Below are 23,595 nucleotides of genomic sequence, written 5' to 3' on the forward strand. Positions count from 1 at the left end.
TGTTATTGGTATTTAATTTATATTACGTTAACATATATTATTGTATTTCAATAAATCTTTAGCTTCCATGCAGTTCTTTCCACTGAATTTATATTTCTTTCATTGAATTTAACTTATATATAGTCGAACTTAGAAACTCGAAGCGGTCTGCGGCGCCATCAGTCACTAGTGTCAGCGGGCTGCTGCTGCAGCTGGCCTCTGGTGAGCAGGGAGTGCAGGACCTTGAATGCCGCGACTCCTGTCGTTGGGTTACACCTAAACTCTGCTGACTGCTGTCAGTGTTCTGCCGCACGCGTAGTGAGGTTGCTGTGCTCTGTCGCTCTCTTAGTGAACTGGGAGTGTTTGTCAAAGTGAACTGGGAGTGTTTGTCATGTTCCTTGAGTTGCTGGATATGCTGAGGCTTACTAGAACCCTTAGGAAATTGAATGCCGGCTGAGTGATGTGAAATGATCTTTTGATGCTACTAATTGCGGTTGTCTGCTCTCAGCTCGTAGGTTCAACCTGCGGGTTCCCGGACTCAGCGCTCATCGAAGTTAGCGGTTTGTGCCGCCTTCATCAGCAACAGTGATCCGTTATCACAATTGATCTGTTGCTCGCAGCTAACAATGATCAATTAATTAATTATCAATGATCAATCAATTAATACTACAAATGAATATGTTTGTAACTTTCCACGTTGTTAATGTCCTCGTTTGAACCACGTTTAAAAACCCTATTTTAAATTCAAGTCCGCTTTGAAATTTCGTTCTGATATGCCCGATGTTGTTTCAAACGTATTTTCATCATTTCAGATTTGAGTTTTTCATGATATGAAGTGAAAATTAAATATGTATTGTTAGGTACCACCGTACCGGTATAATCTTTATAATTATAGCATGTCGCGGTTGTTTCCACCACTCAACGCACCGATGATGATCTGAAATATTTGCGTTTCGTCCCGGAGCATTAATCACGTCTTCAGCTCGGTACGTCGATTATAAACATTTCATCCTTCACTTGGTACTCAGCAATATTGCCTTTGTTTCCATTCCCTTCAATGATCTATTATTTTATTGACATTTTTCATTTTATCCGTTGGAATTATTCATTCCTGACAATGTTGTCATCGTTCTATGTAGTTATTAATTGTCCCATCCACTTTTCGTATTTTACTTGCGGCTGTCGTGTGCAATGGATTTAAATCGATGTCATCGACCTCCTCGATGACAAAAATATTCGAGATTTTTTTTTACGAAATCTCTAATCATTGCGAGCCCTGCGGCCGTCGTAAATTCAAGCTCCGCTTGCGTGGTTTCTGTTCACTCGAAACGTTCGCTGACTCAGATATAAAATTTCCAACGTGTCATCATTTTTCCAAGTAGGTATCTGACACAATGTGGCAAGCGGTGGATGTGTTACTTTCGCCTTATCCTTAGTATGATAGATATAACTGTCACATATACTGCCAAAATATCTTCCCTCAGAAACATGTACACGAATTGATGCTCCGCACAGCCATCAAGCTCTTATAACGCTGCAGAGATCCCGAACAAAACTACATTCTATCGCTGATATATTGAACTACAACTTGCGACATTTACATGATTTTCTGTAGAGTGCAGCTCTAGTCACGAGCATATCCTGTACACAAAAATTCGAGAATATGATATTATACAGTTAGTCTTGTAACGAATTACGTACTACGGCTTCCAGCCAACGCCATCCCAACCCCGGTCGGTGATTACTCATGCTGCAGCGTCAGCTCGCTGAAGCAACTTCCGCTTAATTCTTTTCTGGCTGTATTCATTCTTTGTTGTTGTATGACATGTGGAACTTGCTCATTGCATGATAAATATTCTTTTTATTTGTCGCAGCACTTGTGCTAGACTGAGAGAAACGGTTATGATGCCTGGCGAAGCGACAATACACTTTTTGTAAAAGTTTATTATATTAGTCAAACTGCCATGAGATGAAAGAAATCGTAATGTTTCCATCATGAAAAGAAAGTGATGTACAACAGCCGAACTTCGGACCAATTTTGCCCTACAGTAGGAAGAGTTAATGCAAAAAGTTAGGCATACAAATAAACGCGTGACACTTAAACGAATTATTCTATTTTCTTGACACAATGCCCAAACAACTGCTTTTGTTGCCAGTGTTACTCAGATTTTATGCATTGAAAAATGTGATGAGAACCTTTATTTTCATTCGGTTTGCTGACACATCACATGTAAGACATCGTCCACGTGATTTCAATGCCCTGATTCTGTCCAGTAGTTTCTTGCATGATATCAATGCCCTGATTTTGTCCCGTACTTTCTTGCATGATATCATGCAATGATTCTGTCCAGTAGTTTCTTGCATGATATCAATGCCCTGATTCTTTCCCGTAGTTTCTTGCATGATATCAATGCCCTGATTCTGTCCAGTAGTTTCTTGCTTGATATCATTGCCCTGATTCTGTCCAGTAGTTTCTTGCATGATATCAATGCCCTGATTCTGTCCAGTAGTTTCTTGCTTGATATCATTGCCCTGATTCTGTCCAGTAGTTTCTTGCATATCCTTAATTAGGGTTTGCTTGTGTGGACTGTTGACCCACTTTTTTAACTATAAGCTCGTATCTCAAGTTGAGCTCTTTGTATCTATTAGTATATATTTTCAGAGTTCGTTTTTTTCTGTGTTTATAGCCGAATGTTTTAAAGATATAACAGTTATTCGAGCGCCTCTCAACAATATTTGCCTTCTGTGAGTGCATCAAATTTTCAGTTAAAGATTTAATTTCTTGAACCTAATAATGGTTCAAAAATAAATTAAATATCTTAAAATAAATTTCTTTTAAACTTCAAAATAGTTAAATGTAACTTTGAACGGGTATTTCCATTATTATCTTTAATGTAAAAATGAGCAACTGGTTCCGGAATAAAGGGAATTGAATAACGGAGTTCGTGATAGCGGGACTCTCATGTTCCACAGATTATTATCTATAAGGGTTGCGCGCCCAGGAACAATAATATATATGCATTTTTACAGGTGAAGAATGATGTTCCGATGACGCTCGTAAAAGTGTATTGCAATATATGTTATCAATAGGCAACTGTAGTTTCCAACAGCTGTAGTTTCAGTCATACAAATTTGAACCTGTGTTTTTTCAAGCTGAAGTATCTGCCTGCATTTTCAAATGGGAATTATTTGTACATTATGCTTATGCGGCTATGTAGATGTTCATCTTAGAAGTACAAGCAAATTCCCACTTGTTTCTAGTGATGAGGAAAGTATCTCGGATTTTATATATATCACATTTCATAGATATACTCCGTTTTTTTCCTTTACCTTCTGTTTTCAATTAATTACTTCACATTATTGTATTATTTTAGCATGTAATTTATGTACCCAATAGCGAAAGGTCCAAATGAACCACCAGCTATATGTTTAGGAATGTTTCCCAATCAAGAATCCAGTATGCACCAGCACGTAGGTTCTCTTTAGTTGCCAGCCGTCTAAATGCCTTGCAGTGGCGTCTGCGTGGCTGCAAGCTTCTTTTGTGTGGCACTAGTGCCGTGTTGATGTATGATTCCCAGAGGGTAACCAGCTCACTTACCCGCTTTATTGAACTGCCTTTTGAGACCATCAAGTGCATGCCGGCACGCAGCTGGTAGCAGTGTGCCTTTTACTGCACGTGTGTTGCTTGTAGTGAAAGGTACCCTGCAGTGTGCTGCGTACCTTTTGTCGCCTGTGTGCTGCATGTAGTGATAGCTACCCAGCAGTGTGCTGCGTACCTTTTAACGGCTGTATGCTGCATGTAGTGATAGCTACCCTGCAGTGTGCTGCGTACCTTTTGTTGCCTGTGTGTTGCATGTAGTGATAGCTACCCACAGTGTGCTGCGTACCTTTTGTCGCCTGTGTGCTGCATGTAGTGATAGCTACCCTGCAGTGTGCTGCGTACCTTTTGTCGCCTGTGTGCTGCATGTAGTGATAGGTAGCACATGCTGCATGCACATGGCTCTGTGTAACTGTGTGGGTTTCTTTCTGTCTTATGGTTTGATTGGTATGTGCGATTCATCTATGATGACACATCGTTCATGAGCCGAACGCACCTTACTTTTTATTGTTTATCCCTATATCCGATATCCGCAGTCCCTGATTCTCAACTCAAATATATAATCCTGGTTTAACTACACTGTTAGAAAAAACGGCGAAAAAACGGTCCCACTGGCATTCTAGTGCATGGCCGGTCGCCCCCGTGAAAATAAACTGTTTCGCCGTTTTTATTAGATGTTTTATGGATTTCAAGAGTCAAATTAGAATAAAAACGGCGACATGGTGTTTCTTTTCACGTCCCGACCGGCCACTGAAACGCCGGTAATACCGTTAACGGTATTTTTTCTAACAGTGTACAGCCGAGGATAGACCAATGTTAGTTGATGACGAATTTGTTTTAGATTCCATTTTTCATCAATTGATATAGCTGATAACGAGAAAAAAATTCAGTTCTACGAATATCGTCTTCCTGCAATGTAGATGATTTACTGAATACTCGAATGTGAAAATTACCTCATACGGGCAATATTGCTGTCTGCTTCATTTTTCCTCGTATACGGTACCGACGAAGATGTAATTGATAACTGCGCATTACTTATTTTTTCGTTCTTATTTTTTTCGTTCAGTAAGAAGAACTTCACTTGCACTACTATTCACTAATATAACTTCAATTTGTACCAAATTTGTGTTAGATAAAATACAAACACGAATTCTACCTCCCGACTATACCTTTAGTGAAGCTAGTAGCAACATTTAGCACGTTACGTTTTATATAGCGAATGCCACGTTACAGAATGCTGAAATGCTTTCGCCTTAACACGTTTACTACGATTGCTTCATCTTGTACTATTATTTTATTTTTTGTACTGTTTTTAAACAGGGTTGCCAGACGGTCTCTTTTTCCGGACGAATTCCGTGATTTAGTTTTTCTCAATTGCGTTGGCCGGCTAAAATTTATGATAGGGGTACTTCATAATTAAATTTTAAATGCTGCAAAAAGGAAATAAATGGAATTTTTATAGCGGAACCTACAAATAAACTAGTAATATATATTGAGTTATCGGCCTTTTTTGGCCTTTTTTGTTCTCGGATTTGGCCGATTTTAGGCATCCTGAATTATGTACATGTACCACTATGTCCTGAAGAAATACATTTCGTGATACGCATATGTACCACTTCGTAGTCAACGTGTTAAGCCAGTATCAGTACCTTCCTTACACAGGAATATTTCACTCCTCGAAATTCTAGTATTTTTCACCTTGACTATCAATACCATCTTGGATATATACTCTCATTTTCCGTAATCATCTTGATCCCGTATTCGTCTTGACTCATATTCCAATAATGTTCCTGCACGGCAGATCCCGCGTGATGCAGGATGGGTAAGCAGCGTTTCGCTACCATCAGCCACGAGGTGACCATAGGCCGAGGGCGCGCCAGCCTCGACGCTCTACTGGAGTACGCTGGCGTCGTGCATCCTGGCGTTGCTACACATCTTCTCTCAACCCTCGGTGTGTCCGGTCGCTGCGCAACATTTGAAATCTTTTTCTACTAATTATTCATTTATTTTATGTATTATGAATTTTTTAACCGGGGCTTTTGCTCCAAATAACAATTACACCGTTATCTGTCTTATAGATGAGGATAACATAGCTAACGGTTAATGTGCCCGTATATAGATGAAACATTAACTCGTATTTGAAATATTAACTGTCATCCCTGCTAATAAAATAAAACACATCTCGTGAGCGCTGAACTACATGAATCAGTATTGTATACGACGCTACGAAGTCTAATTATCTGAGCTGCACAATTTTCTGACACATATAGGAAAATGTCACTGTGAACGTGAATGCCTATACCCGTTTCTACAAGTGGTAACTCAAAATACCGGGCCAATAGATCTCTAACTTTTGATTCAGTCGCTAGAGACCGTGTCGTAGGACTTTCTCGCTTTTCCATTTTTAATTCTTTTTCTCGCTTTTCAACTTCGAATTCTTTTTCTCGCTTTTCTATCTTGAAGTAATCCTTGAATTTTGTATAGTACACATGAATCATCTGCGCAACCTTTAATACAGGTATATGGGCGCGTATTTCTCATAGACCCAAGGCTGAATTTCTCATTATACGGTCACGTACGCAATCCCTAGTCGGTGGACAGCATCATTTCTTTAAATTATTCGTCACGGCTATCATTTCCATTAAAACTATAAGATTATGCTTCTGTGTGCTCATTAGTATGTATCTCCCGTTGACGCGAGTCCGGTTTTCTCATTAATGCGACGACGTGTGAGCTGCTTTACTTTTTCTGTAACAAGGTGTGAGCATGGCAGCTACGTGTGCTGACTCGCTTATTTTTCATTCGATATTTATATTCCATTACCACACTAGTGACTCCCGTTATAAGACGGTAGCTCACGACTTTCAGGCTATACTTCTATACTTTTATTCGAAATGAGTTGTGAGAGGAACGCATCTTGCCATCATTCAAACACATTTTTCCATGTATAGTTTTAGTTTAGTTAGTTTATAGTTCAGTTTTATTTTATTCGTGTATTAAAAACATTTAGCATCCCGCATCACTTTCATATCAGTCCCCGTCAGAAAAGTCTCCTGACTCGTTCTTTTGCTCGTCAAAAACCTTATAGAATTTGAACACTTCACCTCGGGCGCGCGGTGCCTTACAGTGGGCCTCAGTTGTGGGGTTAGGTTGCTATATGTCGTTGTACGTTGTAGGCAGGATTCCTCGAACTTCCCTTCTTTGTCCCTTGTCCTGCGGCCGACGACTCGTGTAAGCGATCGAAATGTTGTGCGCGTGTCTTCTTTGCTGTCGCTATTCATCTGTCTCTCTTTAATAATTTGTCGCTTCATTACTTCTTATCACTTTTTCGCTTTATTAATTCTTATTATTTCGTCGTTTTATAATTCTAGGTTGCTCCTTCCTCGGCAGCTCCAGTCATTGAAAATTCAAATGAGTTCAGCGAGAGTTTTAATTTATCTAATTTGTTTCTTACGAAACGAAACGAAGCTTCTTTGTCGCTAAATGAACTATCTATACTGCTGGTGATTTTTAAATGAGGTAAATGCTGGTATAATTAATTTAATATAAATGCTCATTTTTAATAAATGCTGGTGATTTAAATGAGTTATGATCGTGTCAGTGCTGTGTATTAGTAAGAATAAAATTGTATTAGTAAGAATAAAATTTTCTTTTTTGTATTCATCTCTTGACTCCCGTGAAGTTGACTTTTTTCAACGATTAAAACGTCTTTTAGGATTATGAATCTTCTTAATCACTTTAATGTAAAAGCTCAGGCCTGTATGTCTACGAATATTCATCTTCCCTTTTGTTAGTAAAATCTCAACCTATTGATTGTCTGTAGGTACACATATTTTTCTCCTCCAATGTTTTCTTAAATTCATCTATTTTGATTATTTACGTTGGTGATAAATGACCATGTTATGTCATGCTCATTATCGTTATTTACTTGTCAATTATTAAGACCAGAGACCTTGTTTTATTGATTATATTCATGTTGGTTGTCCGGTATTCAATCAATTTTGTTTAATAAGGAAACTTTTTTCATCATATAATAGTATTTTAATTACTGTATTTGTATACACAGGTGTGCTGTTGCTAAGCATCGGGGCCCTGAACGTTGGGCCGCTGTTCCCTGTGCCTCTCTACAGCTGCTGGGGCGGCATTGGGCCCCACGATGTCCCAAGGAGGTAAGGCTATATATTTTTATTATATCATAACTTCTAAATATCATAGGATAGATCACCACCATGCTAATCACTTTTCCATACCTGGAATTAAACTTGCGCGTACTGTGCCCAAGCTATGCGTGAAAACGTCGCGGAAACGACGATCTTTTTCGTATTTACTTCTTAGTGTTGATAGAGTGTCTCGTTGCGCTTATATATGGTGGCATCACGAGTAAAATTAAGAGCTGAATGATAACTTTAACTACAATTAGAATAATTAATTTCAGTCTTTTATATTTTATAACTGAATAATCCATTCATTTCGTTCTCTGTTGTTAACTATAAATCAAATCTATTGAAACTGGCAGGACCATCAACGTTTAATAACACAAAGAACAAAAAAAGTTTATCTATATAATGCCATAAGAAATTGAACTATTTCTGTGCTTGATTAAAATTGCACAGCCGAGTGGTATGAAGTATTTTCTCTTACAGTAATTCTTCAACATTTTGTGATAGGTCTTCTATGTTGGTCCTGTAGCTTCCTTTAGCTGTTTAGCACATTGATGTCTATTGACGAATGTTTGTCGATTTAAATAGACTGACTTCTTACTGTTTTAAATTTTCAAGTAAGTTTCGCATTGATTTTGTTTTAATTTATCGAATATTTTGAAAATTTTCAGGTATATTGTAATTTGGATCGCACACTGCTTTATGTTTCAGTTTATCCTGCCAGAACCGACGTTTGCTACCGAGCGTTCTTCCTGGTAAAGAATATCACGTGAGTCAACACTAAGAAATGAACGTCGATTTCTGAATAAGGCCAAATATTTGCCGTCTTCGGACAAAATGAAATTCATAAAAATTGTTGTATTAATTTACCTGCTGCCTACTGTATAATGAATACAAAATATTTGATGCGTAACGTGAATGGTGAACACGAAGACTGCTAAGATTACTAAAACTTTCATGAATTGGTCGTTGTATGTAAGGGAAATTCACCCTCTAGGATTTCAGTTACTTAAATTTATTTTTGTGTCGTAAGTTTTACGGCTGTTTGTAGGGTTGGCAACCGTGCTATTGTCGAATCTACTTGGAGTCGTCCTTTACTTGAACCTTACAACTGGCGACCTTGCCAGGACGACCCTTAGTTCGACTAGCTGCCTACCGTCCTTAACATTGGAGTTTGAAGCTGTTGTTACTTTTGCTAATATATTCAGTGCTGTGTAATATATGCTGTGTGCGGTGTAATATATCCAGTGTATGTAGGGTTTCTTTAGAGAAGTGAGAGTCCAAATCTTGTTCAGGAGTATCTGCCGTAGGGCCAGGGGATATTTCGGGAGAACAGGACGCAGATTCATTATTGATCACCTGATATGGTATCATAAGCTGCTACAGACTACGTAGTCAGCCTGACTAGCGGTCAGAATTGTTTCATTTCGTCCTCGCGTTCGCGCAAAGTAACGCAGAGGTAGTCAGGGAAATTGTTCAGTTTCTCTGGATGGGATTTGCAATTCCTTCTGTGGTCGGTGAAATTTTCAGATAGGCATTCACCGATGCAGGCTTTGTCTTGAGATGTTGCTAACAAATTGAAATTTTCCGTGTACCAATACCGTAGCTAGATATATTTTTCTTTGTTGATTGGAGCTTATTACCATTTGTGTATCATTAATATTATTTGTGTTTATCTCAATCTTATTGGCTGATCTTTGATTATTTGTGCATTTCGGTCGCTAGTAATTATGGCGTCTATGCCAACTGTCGCCGAACTGCGCGCCGAAGCTGTACAGTTGGGTTTAGAGGGCGAGGCCCTAACAGAATTCATTTATAAGCAGCAATGTTTCTATCGCGACGAGCGTGCCGCGGAGAGGGCTGCTGCGAGAGAGGCTGCGAAAGAGGCTGCTGAGCGTGAAAAGGAACGTGAACAGTTAGCTGCAGAGTTAGAACGTGAGCGTCGTGATCACGAGATTAGGATGTTGGAACTGAGAAGCCCTCGCGATTCCGAAGTTCAACTATCCGATACCGCTGCCAAACCTAAACTGCCTATGTATCGCGACGGTGAAGACATAACGTCTTACATAATACGTTTCGAGCGCATTGCTGAGCTCCTGCAGCTGAATCGTAGTAGTTATGCTGTGCGGTTGGGAACATTGTTAACTGGCAAAGCGGTTCAGATTTATGCTGCCTTGTCCCCAGATGTAACCGGCGATTATGACTCCCTGAAGAAAGCCTTACTCAGTGTTTTCAATAAAACACATGAAACTTACCGTGAGGAGTTCCGTGCTGCGCGCATTGGCTGCAATGAGACTTACCTTCAGTTTGCCACTCAATTAGGCCGTAAATTAGATTACTGGCTGGAATCGCGTGACGTTCCTAAAGATTACGCAAGTGTGCGCGAGTTTTTCATTATCGATCAGTTTCTAAGTTCTCTCCCCCCGCCTCTGCGATTGTTCATTAAGGAAAAAGACTGTAAACAACTCAGTGAAATTGTGACCCTAGCTGATAACTGGTCCGCANTATTGACGAATGTTTGTCGATTTAAATAGACTGACTTCTTACTGTTTTAAATTTTCAAGTAAGTTTCGCATTGATTTTGTTTTAATTTATCGAATATTTTGAAAATTTTCAGGTATATTGTAATTTGGATCGCACACTGCTTTATGTTTCAGTTTATCCTGCCAGAACCGACGTTTGCTGCCGAGCGTTCTTCCTGGTAAAGAATATCACGTGAGTCAACATTAAGAAATGAACAGGACCAAATATTTGCCGTCTTCGGTCAAATTGAAATTCATAAAATCGTTGTAATAATTTACCTGCCGTCTATTGTATAATGATTATAAAATATTTAATGCGCAACGTGAATGGTACGTGAGCATGAATAATGCTGAAATTACTCAAAGTTTTATGAATTGGTCGTTGTAATAAGGAGGACCACATTTTTACCAATAAATTTTGAACTTTAAGATTTTACAGATTTCAAATTTCCCTTTAATCAAAGATGCCCCGGAAGTTATTCAGAAATTGTATTAATTTCCATTATTACAATTTTCTTAGTTTCATTCAACAACCCCTTAGAATTCAGCCAAAACTCAGCCCGTATTTCCATCGGTCTCAGGCCTGGGAATGCAGCGTCGGCTCCACTTGGTGGTCTCCGGTGGCCGCCGGTCTCCTCGTGACCGCCAGGGTTTTGGCGACGGTGGCCAGCGGTCTTTGCATGGACGTCCATGGCCGCCGCAAAGTGGCCATCGTCGTCATGGGCGTTTACTTCGTATTCGCCTTCTCCCGGAGCTTCGCCCCCACCGTTGAGGTGTCCATCGTGGCGGTTGTGGTTGAAGGCGCTGCCGCGCAAGCGGCCACACTCGCGCTCATGCTCATCGGTGCGTCACCAGATGTTTTTTTAATGTGTATCCTGTAATATTATATCATCTTTAATGTATAAACATCTGTAATATTGGACCATCTTTAATGAATGACTACTATCTTTAATGCTTCAGAAAATGTTTATATAAAAATATGTAGTTGTTTTGAGCCGAGTTTGGTGCCCACAGCGCTAGAGAACAGCGTACAGCGGGAGTGCGTGCGGTCAGTATGCCTGGTGCTGCTGGGGCACAGCCTTGGTGTGGAGATACGCTCCTCGCTGACCCCATGTGGCAGCAGCTCGCCAAGAGCGTCCCTTCCGTCGCCTTCGTCGTCCTCTTGTGGTGAGACGCATGCTAGTTACATTTTAATATAGTTTCGTGTTTTTATGATAGTTTTTAATTTAAGCAGCACATTTTTGTTAACTAGAGCTACGGAAATTTTATTTAGATGTTTTATGTGATTTAGGTGTTTAACGATATTATTATAAATTTAAGCGGCAATTTTTTTAGCTAGAGTTACGGCAATTTTATTTAGATGTCGTGTTTCATGGTATTATTAATTTATCATTTAAGTGGCATGATTTTTTTGTGGTGTGACATGTGGCAATTTTGTTTAGTTGTCATATTTTTATTCAATTAGCATGATTCTTTGCGTCGAGCCGCGAGGCTATTGAGTTGCAAGGATATGTTATTTCAGTTTATATTACTGAAGCAGCATGGTTTTAGGTGAAAGCCTAAACCAAAGCCTTCGAATGCCTTTATCTTAATATTTTTTATCAAGATTCGATTGAAATTTAAATATGACTATCAAAACTATGGTAGAACATCTCCATAAGATTTAATTTATCTTCTGATTATTACAAATTGAACAAACAAATAAAATTGCTGTACATTTATATTGTAATATATAATATACTGGTGTCAGTATCAATGAGTCCTTGTTGGCCCGTTACCGATTCTGAACCACCCGGCCATATTTAGAACAGAATTGTCACAGCAAGTTGCGGGTCTCGAGCCCAGACTCCCTGCTCCGGTATAAGTGAACGTTCCTAACGGTACTCGACCATGCCTAGAGTTACAAATTTCTCTCCAAACCCCTTCTGATATTTCTAAAATTTGAGTAATTCGACAAGTAAGCCAATTTGACGTAAATTATGCATAAAGTTGTAGGTGTGTTAGTATATAAGTTGGCAGAATTTGTTCATTTAAGCAGATTTCATTGAAGACAAGTGAATTTGTTTTATTGATTGTTAACGAAATAAAAATATCCATCGGTACCATGATTTTCGATTTACCAGTGCAAACGAAAAATAGGTAGCATTCGATATGTTTAAAAAACGAATACGAAAATTGTCAATAAAACGAATTCTTTGATCTTTAATGAAACCATTCATAAAGTTGCATGTTAGTATAGGTAGGCAAAAGCTGTTCCTTTAAGCAGGTTTCATTGAAGACCAGAGAATTCGTTTTATTGACAATTTTCTTATTAGTTTTTCAATAGATCGAACAATATTTTTCGTTTGCACTGGTAAATCGAAAATCAAAGTTGTATGTTTGCACAGCTGGCTGCCCGAGAGCGCCAGATGGATAATATCGTAATACATGCAATAATACATGCAAACGAAAAATAGGTAGCATTCGGCATGTTTAAAAAACGAATACGAAAATTGTCAATAAAACGAATTCTCTGGTCTTTAATAAAACCATGCATAAAGTAGTATATAAAAATAAAAAAAGGGAGAAGAAGAGAATAAAAAAAGAAGCTTCTGAAAATTTAAAGAGGAAAAAGGGAAGCTTCTACCGAACTACACTAAAGTTAGTTGTATATTTGCACAGCTGGCTACCGGAGAGCGCCCGATGGATGCTGACCACGCGACGCTGGGACGACGCTGGCTTCGTGCTGCCGATGTCGCACAACGTCGCCCTCGATGACGTCATGAAGCCCAAGCTCAGAGCTCTCAAGGGCGAGGTTTGTAACTGCTTTATTTACCTCATGGGAACTTTTTCTCAGCTAATTTTTTAAGAAGACAGAGCTCTTAAGGGCGAGGTTTGCAACGGCTTTATTTATCTCATGGGGACTTTTTCTTTATTTATCTCTATCTCTTATCTTTCTTTATTTATATCTTTATCTAAGTAGATTCATCGTATAGACATGCCTCTTATAAGATTGAATGGGTTTTCGATAAGTCCATTATTTATTGTAATGCAGTATATGCTAATAACAACTAATAATGTATTTCCAATTTTCCATCATTTTCTTCATGTGTTAGCCAATTTCTACACATGATATAGCTGTTACTACGTCTCTGAGTGCACAAATTACCGCATCACAAAAAGTGAAATTTCACTCAAATTATTAATTCGGTACAAAATTTTCTTTTTGGAGCCATTAGACCTTAGACGATTATTCTATTTTATTAAGGCTGAAAAATGTTGTGTAGAAATATTAACCATAACCACGTGTTGGTGATTGCACCATTCAATCTCCCTGACCCTGAGTTCAACCGCCATGTAAACGATCATATTACCAAGAATCACCTGCACAGATGGAGCGATGTCTGATGTCAGTTGGTGCCGCCGTTTGTATAACCATATTACCAAGAACCACCTGCACAGATGGAGCGGTGTCTGATGTCAGTTGGTGCCGCCATATGTATAACCATATTACCAAGAACCACCAGCACAGATGGAGCGATGCCTGATGTCAGTTGGTGCCGCCATATGTATAACCATATTACCAAGAACCACCTGCACAGATGGAGCGATGCCTGATGTCAGTTGGTGCCGCTATATATATAACAAAGAACCACCTGCCCAGATGGAGCGATGCCTGATGTCAGTTGGGTGTGGTCAGTCGTCGCTGTCGCGCGCAGTGTTGCCCCTCGTCAGGAACGTCAGGCTGCTGCGCGTGCTGCTGGTGTCAGCTCTCTGTGCCCTCGTCTACGGCATCACCGTCGGCACGAGGCTCATCGTCGAGCCCTCGCCTTACAACAGGTCGCGTGCACTACCTCAATCCTACTTTTTCATTAAAACTACTTGTAACTTTATTTTAACCTACTTTTTGTTTACTTGAACCTACTTTTTTCTTTATTTGAACCTAATTTTTCCTTTATTGAACCTACTTTTTCTGTATTTGAACCTACTTTATCTTTACTTGAACGTACATTTTTTTACTTGAACCTACTTTCTTTTTACTTGAACCTACATTTTTTTACTTGAACCTACTTTTTCTTTACTTGAACCTACTTTTTCTTTACTTGAACCTACTTTTTAAATAAACTTACTTTTGGTGTTATTTAAACCTATCTCGTTACCCTTGCACAGATGATGATTTAATAAGGTTAACAACGCGTGTCTCTATTTAGAAATTCATTCTTGTACAAAAATATGCGCGTTTAATACCATCGATGCAGATATTTAAAGATCGCCAATTGTGCTGTCGATAGCGCAATATTTCTTACAGTCGATCATGTTCCTTATGTCAAACGTTTTTACCTAAAATATTGTTGCAAAAAAATTGTTGTTGTCAAAAAAATTTGTTAAACCAAAATAGATTGTAGATGGACTTGAGTCATTATTGGTTAACTTCATTTTGTTTTATTTGAATGGTTGCAGTCTGGCTGATCGAAGTGTGGCGTACGGTGCCGTGGAGTTGGTTGTGTTGGTTGGGTTTGCCCTCACTATGGGTAGAATCAACGCTCGGCCCATGCTTTCCCTCACTCTCGTGGTTCTCGCGGCCACGACTTCCCTCGCTACCCTCACTCAAGCCAGTCAGTGAACGCTGTTTATCTCGTGCTGTTGTGTATATTACATTATTGAATGCTCAAGCCAGTCAGTGAACGCTGTTTATTACTCGTACTATTGTGTATATTACATATTACATTACATATTACGAACGCTGTTTATTACTATTATGTCTATTATCTTATCGACATATATATTATTATATTATCTTATTTTATTATATTATCTTATTGACATATTTGTTTCATTATACTGTTTGCAATGCTATTTTATGAACAGTTAATTTCAATGTTAAAACTTGTTCATTGACTTAGACTATCTGTCCATGTTAGGGTTTAGGTCCTCAATAATTTTTTTGAGGGTATCGCATCCAAGCCTCCTGTAGAAACTTTTCCGTTTCAAGTTTATGCAGAACTTAGAGAGAAAAAAGGTGGATATTCCTATCGCGGCAGAAATCTCTTGACTTAGGCTATGTGGTATGTTATTCATTTTTTATTCATGAAATAAAACGGTGGAACGTGCGTGAATAATGTATATTTCCTGGTGAACTTTCCTTCACAATCTACTCCATACAATCCAGCAAACATGATTTTTTAATCAAATTTACGATAACTGTTTTTAGCGCATTTTCTCATTTATGGAAAAAATGCACTATTTTACTCGCCATGTCCGTCTGTCTGTCCGTCCGTGACTTCACGTTTTCGTTGACGGGAAAATGCGCTCAGTCACTCACTGCAGTGAGTACTGAGTTATATTTTTTTTATTTGCGTGACAGCGAACGTGGAGACGTGCGTGGGCGACGTGATGCTGTCAGTGCTGAGCCACGGCGTGGCTGTGGCTGCTGGTGTGGCGCTGGTGCTCGCCATGTGGCGTCTCACGCCAACACACTCGCGCGGGACCGTCTGGGCCTTCACCTGGACCTGGGCTGTACTCATACTAGTTCGGTTAAGTTAATTGCAATAAAGTTGCATTGATATGTTTTAAAAATGTTTTATTATCATTAAATGTTAATGAGTAAATCCCAAGAGCAGAACAATAACTATTTAGAGATTTCCAATAATATTGGCCATTGTAGCGGCTAATGTAGCGCGCTACATTTTACTGTAGCGGTAGCGGTAGCGCCCGCTACATTTAGAGCATGTAGTTGTAGCGGTAGCACCGCTACATATCCAAGTAGCGCTGCCCAGCTCTGCATACCAAAGCCTCCTGTATAAACTTTTCCGTTTCAAATTTATCCGAAACTTGGAGATAAAAAGGTGGATATTCATATCACGACAGAAATCTGTTGACATGAAAATAAATATCTTGACTTAGGTTATGTAAAATAAAAATTCATTTTTTATTCCTGAAATACAACGTTGGAACGTGCGTGAACAATGTGCATTTCCTCGTGAACTTTCCTTCACAATCTAGTCCATCATACACTCCGTTATCACACTGACCACATCAGCAAACGCGATTTCTTTAGTTTAATTTTCGATTACTGTTTGTAGCGCATTTTCTCATTTATGCAAAAAATGCACTATTGTGCTCGCCATGTCCGTCCATCCGTCTGTCCGTCCGTGACTTCACGTTTTCGTCGACGAGAAAATGCGCTCTCTGTCACTCACTGCAGTGAGTACTGAGTTATATATATTTTTTGTATTAACGTGACAGCGAACGTGGAGACGTGCGTGAATAATTTACATTTCCTGGTGAACTTTCCTTCACAATTTACTCCATACAATCCAGCAAACGTGATTTTTTTAATCGAATTTACGATTAATGTTTTTTTGTATTTACGTGACAGCGAACGTGGAGACGTGCGTGGGCGACGTGATGCTGTCAGTGCTGAGCCACGGCGTGGCTGTGGCGGCTGGCGTGGCACTGGTGCTCGCCATGTGGCGTCTCACGCCAACACACTCGCGCGGGACCGTCTGGGCCTTCACCTGGACCTGGGCTGTGCTGGGTTATGCTGCTTCTGGGCCCTACTGCCACCTCATGGTTAGTGCTGGAGCCCAGCTGTATTGTTTGCATAATTACAGTCGCTCATAACAAAGTTCAGACCCACAGATTTTGCTGGTTATTTTTAATTGAATTATCGTCCACAGGACAGCCTGGACCTGCAGAGTCTGCAGCTGAGCGCTAAGCCCCTGGTCTGCTCTGCGGCGTGTCTGCTGGCAGCGCTGGTCGCGCTGCTGCTGCCGGCCACGCCTTCCGTCCTACCAGACACCATCAGCCACCTTACCGACCCGGGGTCAGTCCCTTAGTCCTTACAGACCCGGGGTCAGTCCCTTAGTCCTTACAGACCCGGGGTCAGTCCCTTAGTCCTTACAGACCCTGAGTCAGTCCCTTAGTCTTCACCGACCCTGAGTCAGTACCTTAGTCTTCACCGACCCTGAATAAGTCCCTTAGTCCTCACCGACCCTGAACGTACAGAACTGGATGAATTGCAAAAATTAATGGCATGGGAATTATAATGGAAAATCCCGGTTGACCTATTTTAATCCCCCACCATAGGATAGAACCATGCTTCTTGCTTTTTTACAACAAACTTATTATGTTCTCGAATGTTTTTTGTATGAAGCTAAATTGCTGGTACGTTTCAGAATTGGGTTGAAATAAATACATCTATGAAACAGTATTTAATTATCTAAAATTGTAATGATTTAACGAAGCTAAATCCTATTTTGGTTCTATTTTATTGCAGACGAGAGTTCGTATGCGAGGACGACCGACTTGTCGGCATGGAGCTGATGCCAATGGACCACTCTCGGTCATAGCGATACGGTCAGCTCTGTTCTGTTCTTGCCAGCTTCTCAGTAATCATGAGAACATCGATTTAATCTACTGCATAATTAATCATGTTATTGTTGATGATTTTAGATAGTTTTAGATAATTTTTACATGATAACTTCTTCGAAGAGAATTTATTTTTCTATTGCTATATAGTTGTAGTGAAGGGTTAAACTCGGAACTGACATGTTCCTCTTAACACTTAATGAAAAGTTCGCGCTTTCCCGCTTTTATGGTTGAGCTTTTCCAAGTTAACGAGATCACAATCTAGTAATAATTCATAGATTCTTTTGGAATTATTAAGATTTTATGAATTTATTGCTACTAAAATTTGACTGGGCGCGCTTCATTTGTAAACGTGCAAATGGGTTTGATGCGGTTTAAAAACCAAAAAAATATCACTTCATATTTTTAATACTATAGTTTACAAAAGCAATTGATTAGGCTGTGACCTAAAATTGTTCCTGCATTATCTATGAGTATAATGTGATCATTCTTAATATGCTTTATCACTGCTTCATATTTTATATTTTAGAGCGTTGCCGAACTGCTCACGTTAATTTCTGTGTAATTTTAACGATGTTATTATATTTCACCCAGCAACATATAAGTCCTTTTTGTACCGGAATCATGAAACCGACGAGTTTCCCGTGTCATGTAATTTTCGTTGCTCATTAATTATCCTAAGGCAACCTTGCAACATTTTAATCACATAATTATAGGAATCTATAAAATTTTAGCCTTTTAATGAATTGAATATACAATTTCAAAAATGTAATCAGAGTAACATGTTCTTCTAATATATAAGAATGGTTCAGAAACTCATTTAGAATTTTAAATATTCATGTGGGGTTGTTCGAAGGCTTGATGTATAAATGCGTTAGGAGAGCAAAACAGAAATGTATGTTTTCTTTTAAGAGAATCGCAAAAAGCGGCCTGAATCTTACTATTTGCGAAAATTTTTAGCAGTTACAGAATTCTAGAAGAATCATATACATTCTAGAGAGATCTAGAGTGCGTTTATTATTCTATACATTGTTGCAAGTAGAAAATTCTAGCGAACAATGCGACAAAATTACTGTGAGCTTGAACACAGAAATTTAGCACGTATTAAGGATAATAAAGAAAACAGCAACTCGATCGTTGTATATTGACTTCCATTCTTCACATATTATCACCTAGCCTCCAATGCAATGCAAATAAATAATGATAGTTGAAAAATAACGAACATTTCAAATGTTCTTACTAGCAGGAGGACAGGGCATTATGAGCGAATTATTGTAGTTTTTAAAACCGAATGTATATTCAAATTTTCCAAACTGTTACCGAAACGATACTTGCTTAACAATGTGAGTCGACTGCGCGAGTAATTTAATTTGATGTCGTTTTAATATAGCAATTACTCATCGTAAGATATTTTTACATTTTAATACCTATACCTCATTGGACATAATAATCTGAGAAGTTTCTGCAATCTTAGATCACAAACAGTTTGAGAATCTCAAAACAAAGAGAACTTACAAATAGCGAACAATTAATTCAATAATAGCCCTTCAATAGGAACAACCGAGTCTCTTCACAGTCAAGGATAGATTTAAATCACGGTTATATAAAAGATAGATGCCAATACAAAAAACAGAACTTCAGTGGTGTTGTCAGGTACAAAAAGTGATTGAACTCAACGTTCACGACACGCGATGCAAAATCACGAAGCATCTCCATTATATATAATGGAGATCTCCATTATATATAATGGAGATCTCTATTATAAATAATGAGAGTTATATCCCCAAAATACAAGCAACAATTATATTCTTAAAAATTATAATTATTTGAGAAAAACGAACGGAATGATGTTTGGTTTCATCAGTTTCATACAATCGGTTATTGAAAAATTTTAGATTAATTTACTATTTATAATCAGACAAAATCATTTTTCTGAAGACAGTTCATCGATTTAAATGGTCACGCGCTGTTGCAGACTCGTTGCAGATCTTAAGACACACTCCATTTTTTTAACCGATAGCATGTTAACAGAGAAACGAAATTCGACAAATGAATAATTAATTCGAAAATAGACAGACATAAAACTGGAATGATCAGTGCATTAGTTATGAGTTGTACAATACACACTCGACTTATGAAAGTATTTTTCATTACACCGATGAGTAACGCGACTGCAACTGCACATTAGCAAGAGAATAGCAGCACCGTGGCTCAATCCTCTGAACTTCGCTACGTTCACTTACAAGATTACGCTTAGAATAATTGAGAAAGTTTTCATAATCCAGTTAGAACTACACTTCACTATCTAGGAAAACTAGGGAACGCCCACGCGCTCTCCTAGATATAATCTAATTATTGGTATTGTAGCAAGTGAGCTAACGAACGGTTGACGCACTCACGAAGTAACAAACCGTCTTAAAATGACCCATTGAAACGTCAGGATGACTCTAGATAGTCCGCTTTATAGCATCGAATACATTTTCCTAGCTTCTAAAATCACTGTACTTTAAATCCAAAGAGCTATGTACATTACAGTAAATTTTTCATAGTTATGAAGGTAATGGGGTGAAAGCCTGCAATCTCATGTACTGTAAGGTGCATTCAATCAATAATTTTTTCTCGTTGTCGAACAATAAAATGAATGTTGAGCAGAAAAAACTTTTATACTTCAACCGAAATCAAAACCAGAGAAGAGGAATTAGCCAAATAAAAAAATTGTCATGACTTCGGCAAAATGGATTTTGAGGCAGAAAACAATGAAAGATGTGTTTACACAACAACGTATGATGCAACCTTTCATCTGCAAAATTGCAGAAGAAAGTAAAGCGAAAAGTGAATAAAAAATGCGTCGTATCGCAAATTAATGTTACACAGAATTTTTCGAATAGTGGGGAATTCTAACGGTTTTTTTGGGGCTTCTAATCTAACGCGCAGTTTTTGCTTGCGAATTTTGTTCACCATAACTTCCAAATGCTCAAAAACAATCGGTTTTGTACAAGACTGCTCAAAAGCATAATACCGAATAGTAAGTAATACATTAATAGTACAATAAATTTATAATCGTATTAGAAAATAGTAATAGTTGGAATGTGTATCTCTTGTTCCCAAAATGGGAATGAAATAGATGTGTTGAAAGAAGATGAGAGTATTCAGAGAACTAGAAATACGAAATCTCTCTATGCTAACTTATAACATCAACGCAATTCTTGTATAGCAAACGATGAACCGTACACGATGATCGACAACACTCTAGGCCCAGAATAAGGGTTCGATGAACTCAACATTTACACCAGAACGCGCGCGCGCACTTGCCTCGCATGCCTTGCGTGCATGCTGGGCGATAGTCTTGCTGCTTGCGAAGGCAGGCAGGCTGGCTGGCTACCCGAACGAAATTAAGGGCCGCCTCAGCCTCCGATTTGGGTCGCCTCAGCTTCCGATTTGGGTCGCCTCAGCTTCCGATTTGGGTCGCCTCAGCTTCCGATTTGGGTCGCCTCAGCTTCCGATTTGGGTCGCCTTAGCTACCGATACTGGTCATCAGAAGCTTGCACGGCTCTAAATTTTGTTGCTGCAGGCATTGAATTTCAAGACCTACGCCCAACTCATCGTGCAGCATTGCATGCGCAGCTACGACCACAAATACATTATCAGAGCAAATATGTAACATCAATTTTATGTACACTTGATATCAATTCACCAGGTTTACGATCTACTGACCTCGATCAAATAATACCTTCACTGTCATGTACAATTTCCAACGGCAATGTAGTAGTGCCAATCAGCAAATAATGAAGGAAAAAATAACGCTTAAAACTAAAATTTTCATGACGAACTTAAACAAGTTATTTTTTGTACAAAGATCGATATCAATATATCGATATTTCTATCAATATCGATAACACAACATTAAATACTTTCGTAAATAATAACAAAAACCGTACTAAAGTTCGCTGATATGGTAAGAACATGTTGACTAAAAATTTATCATCCTCTCACGATGACAATAAAGGGCAGTGATAGAAAAATCTCTTTTAAATTAAAGCATAAATATATCGATCTTTCTATCAATATCGATAACACAACATTAAATACTTTCGTAAATAATAACAAAAACCGTACTAAAGTTCGTTGATATGGTAAGAACATGTTGACTAAAAATTTATCATCCTCTCACGATGACAATAAAGGGCAGTGATAGAAAAATCTCTTTTAAATTAAAGCATAACGTACCTAAATTAAATCATAAATATTAAGCTTATTGGACAACGCGTCTTGAAATAAAATAATGTACGAGTTGTAGCTCTTTTCAGGGAAAAATCGAACGCATTCAAGTGGTGTTCAATGCACACACTGAAAGGAAATTAAGCTAGATAACTCACTTCCCAATCCAATTAAATGTTTGAGGGAAAATGATTTAATACAGTAGTCAAGTTGATTTCAGTGAATATACTTGAGGTATGAATAGCACGGCAATAATGAAAACATGTGCATTTTGGTTAAAGTACTTCAAACAGAATGAAAAATTTCATTTACATCTCAACACTCACAGCAGTAAAGTTTTTGTTATTGCCGTCTCCAGGATAGTGACTTATTTGCGTCAGACATTAGTTATTGAAGAAAATTCGCATCTTCGAAAAGTTCAGCAAATACTTTCGAGCTGCGTCTCAGACCTCCGAGCCTGCCTGCGTCTGTACTCCATAAACTCCTGCTTCATGGCAGCCACTCTCTCCTCCATGCTTTCCTGGGACCTTCTCCTTCGGTCGCCGAAGGATGAACCTGTCCCATACAATTCAGAATCGCTTAACCGGCGTAAACTATTGCCGTTTCCTGCACTACCTCCACTGCTCCATTCGCCGCTAGCAGGCATCAGAGTTTCGTCAATAGGAGTAGGACTCAGCATTGTGTCAAATTCATAATGATCATCTACACTAACGTCTAAAGTAGCGACTGAAGTTGTATTTGTTACTGTTCTATCAACTTCATCTACACTATCAAAAACATCGTTTTCCAATTCGCTAACGATTGGATGTGAGTGAGCAACATCCATTATAGGATTTCTTGGAACAACACTGGAATCAGTTCTACGCAAATAAACTAGGTCATTACGTTCATCGTTTTCTTTAAAATTGAAGTGTTCACTAGGAACTCTGAATTGAGGTTGCATTTGTCGCGCAAGCCACTGCTCGTAAGAAGGAGGAAGTCTTGGAGGAGGCCACATCTGAGCGCCGATGCCAGGGCGACGCGATTCCCATCTTTGATCGGTAGGTCCAAAGGCCTTGATGGAATTTTCAGAAATGCGGGAAGTGTCAAGACCAAGTGCTGACAAAGATTGACCTGACTGAGAAGAACTCTGTTGATGGGAAGTATTTTTGCTTCCAAAACCACTAGAGGAATCGGGAGATTGATCGTGAGAAAATTCGTGAGATAAATCATATGACACATCATGGCTACGTGACCTATCGCCATGTCGTCGAGGTCGACCAGAGTGTAATTTAGGTTTAGTTGTATGGTCCTTGAAATCTCGAGACGTGTTGAGATCGGGTGCACTATGATGCCTAATTCTGCTGCTGCCGCCATCTCGATACCCCAGGAGCTCCGGATGCTTGATAATTTTTGAAGGTACAAGAAACTTCGATTCATCGCGATCTTCTCTGAAATTATGATTGGCATACTCTGGTACAACACGAGGCTGCCGAGATAAAACATGACCTGATGGATACAAATCTCTTTCGGAACTCCTCATCCTGGGGCGAAGTCTTGGTGGTGAGCTCGTAGCTAAAGGCTTTTGATTTTCAGGACGTGGAAGCGGATTGAGCAAAAAATGGGGTGGAACTCTGATGGGAAGAGGTTGCTGAAAAGCTCGAGGTCTTCTCATCGGAGGAAGATTAACATAGTGAAGAGATGAATCAGGATGGCGCGCGTATGGAGATAAAATACTGGGTGGCGGTAGCTGATGAACGTGCTGTCCAGAATCAAGAACAGTACGTTG

The 23,595-nt window shown here is 39.0% G+C and overlaps 1 protein-coding gene across 1 annotated transcript; it reads left to right on the forward strand.

Moving 5' to 3' along the window:
• Nucleotides 1–791: 791 nt before the first annotated feature.
• LOC108682552 (probable metabolite transport protein CsbC) lies at nt 792–19,330 on the forward strand. Its single transcript, XM_018171740.2, is given in 14 exon segments — nt 792–965; nt 5,379–5,528; nt 7,644–7,746; nt 8,449–8,506; nt 10,841–11,102; nt 11,274–11,345; nt 11,348–11,426; nt 12,921–13,053; nt 13,903–14,078; nt 14,700–14,854; nt 15,604–15,755; nt 16,605–16,811; nt 16,919–17,064; nt 17,518–19,330. Coding segments are annotated over 13 exon segments (1,749 nt in total). The 5' UTR covers nt 792–965; nt 5,379–5,395; the 3' UTR covers nt 17,591–19,330.
• The last annotated feature ends 4,265 nt before the right edge of the window (nt 19,331–23,595 follow it).

This window comes from Hyalella azteca, unplaced genomic scaffold, assembly GCF_000764305.2.
Source record: "Hyalella azteca isolate HAZT.00-mixed unplaced genomic scaffold, Hazt_2.0.2 contig16884, whole genome shotgun sequence".
Classification (NCBI taxonomy): Eukaryota; Metazoa; Arthropoda; class Malacostraca; order Amphipoda; family Hyalellidae; genus Hyalella; species Hyalella azteca.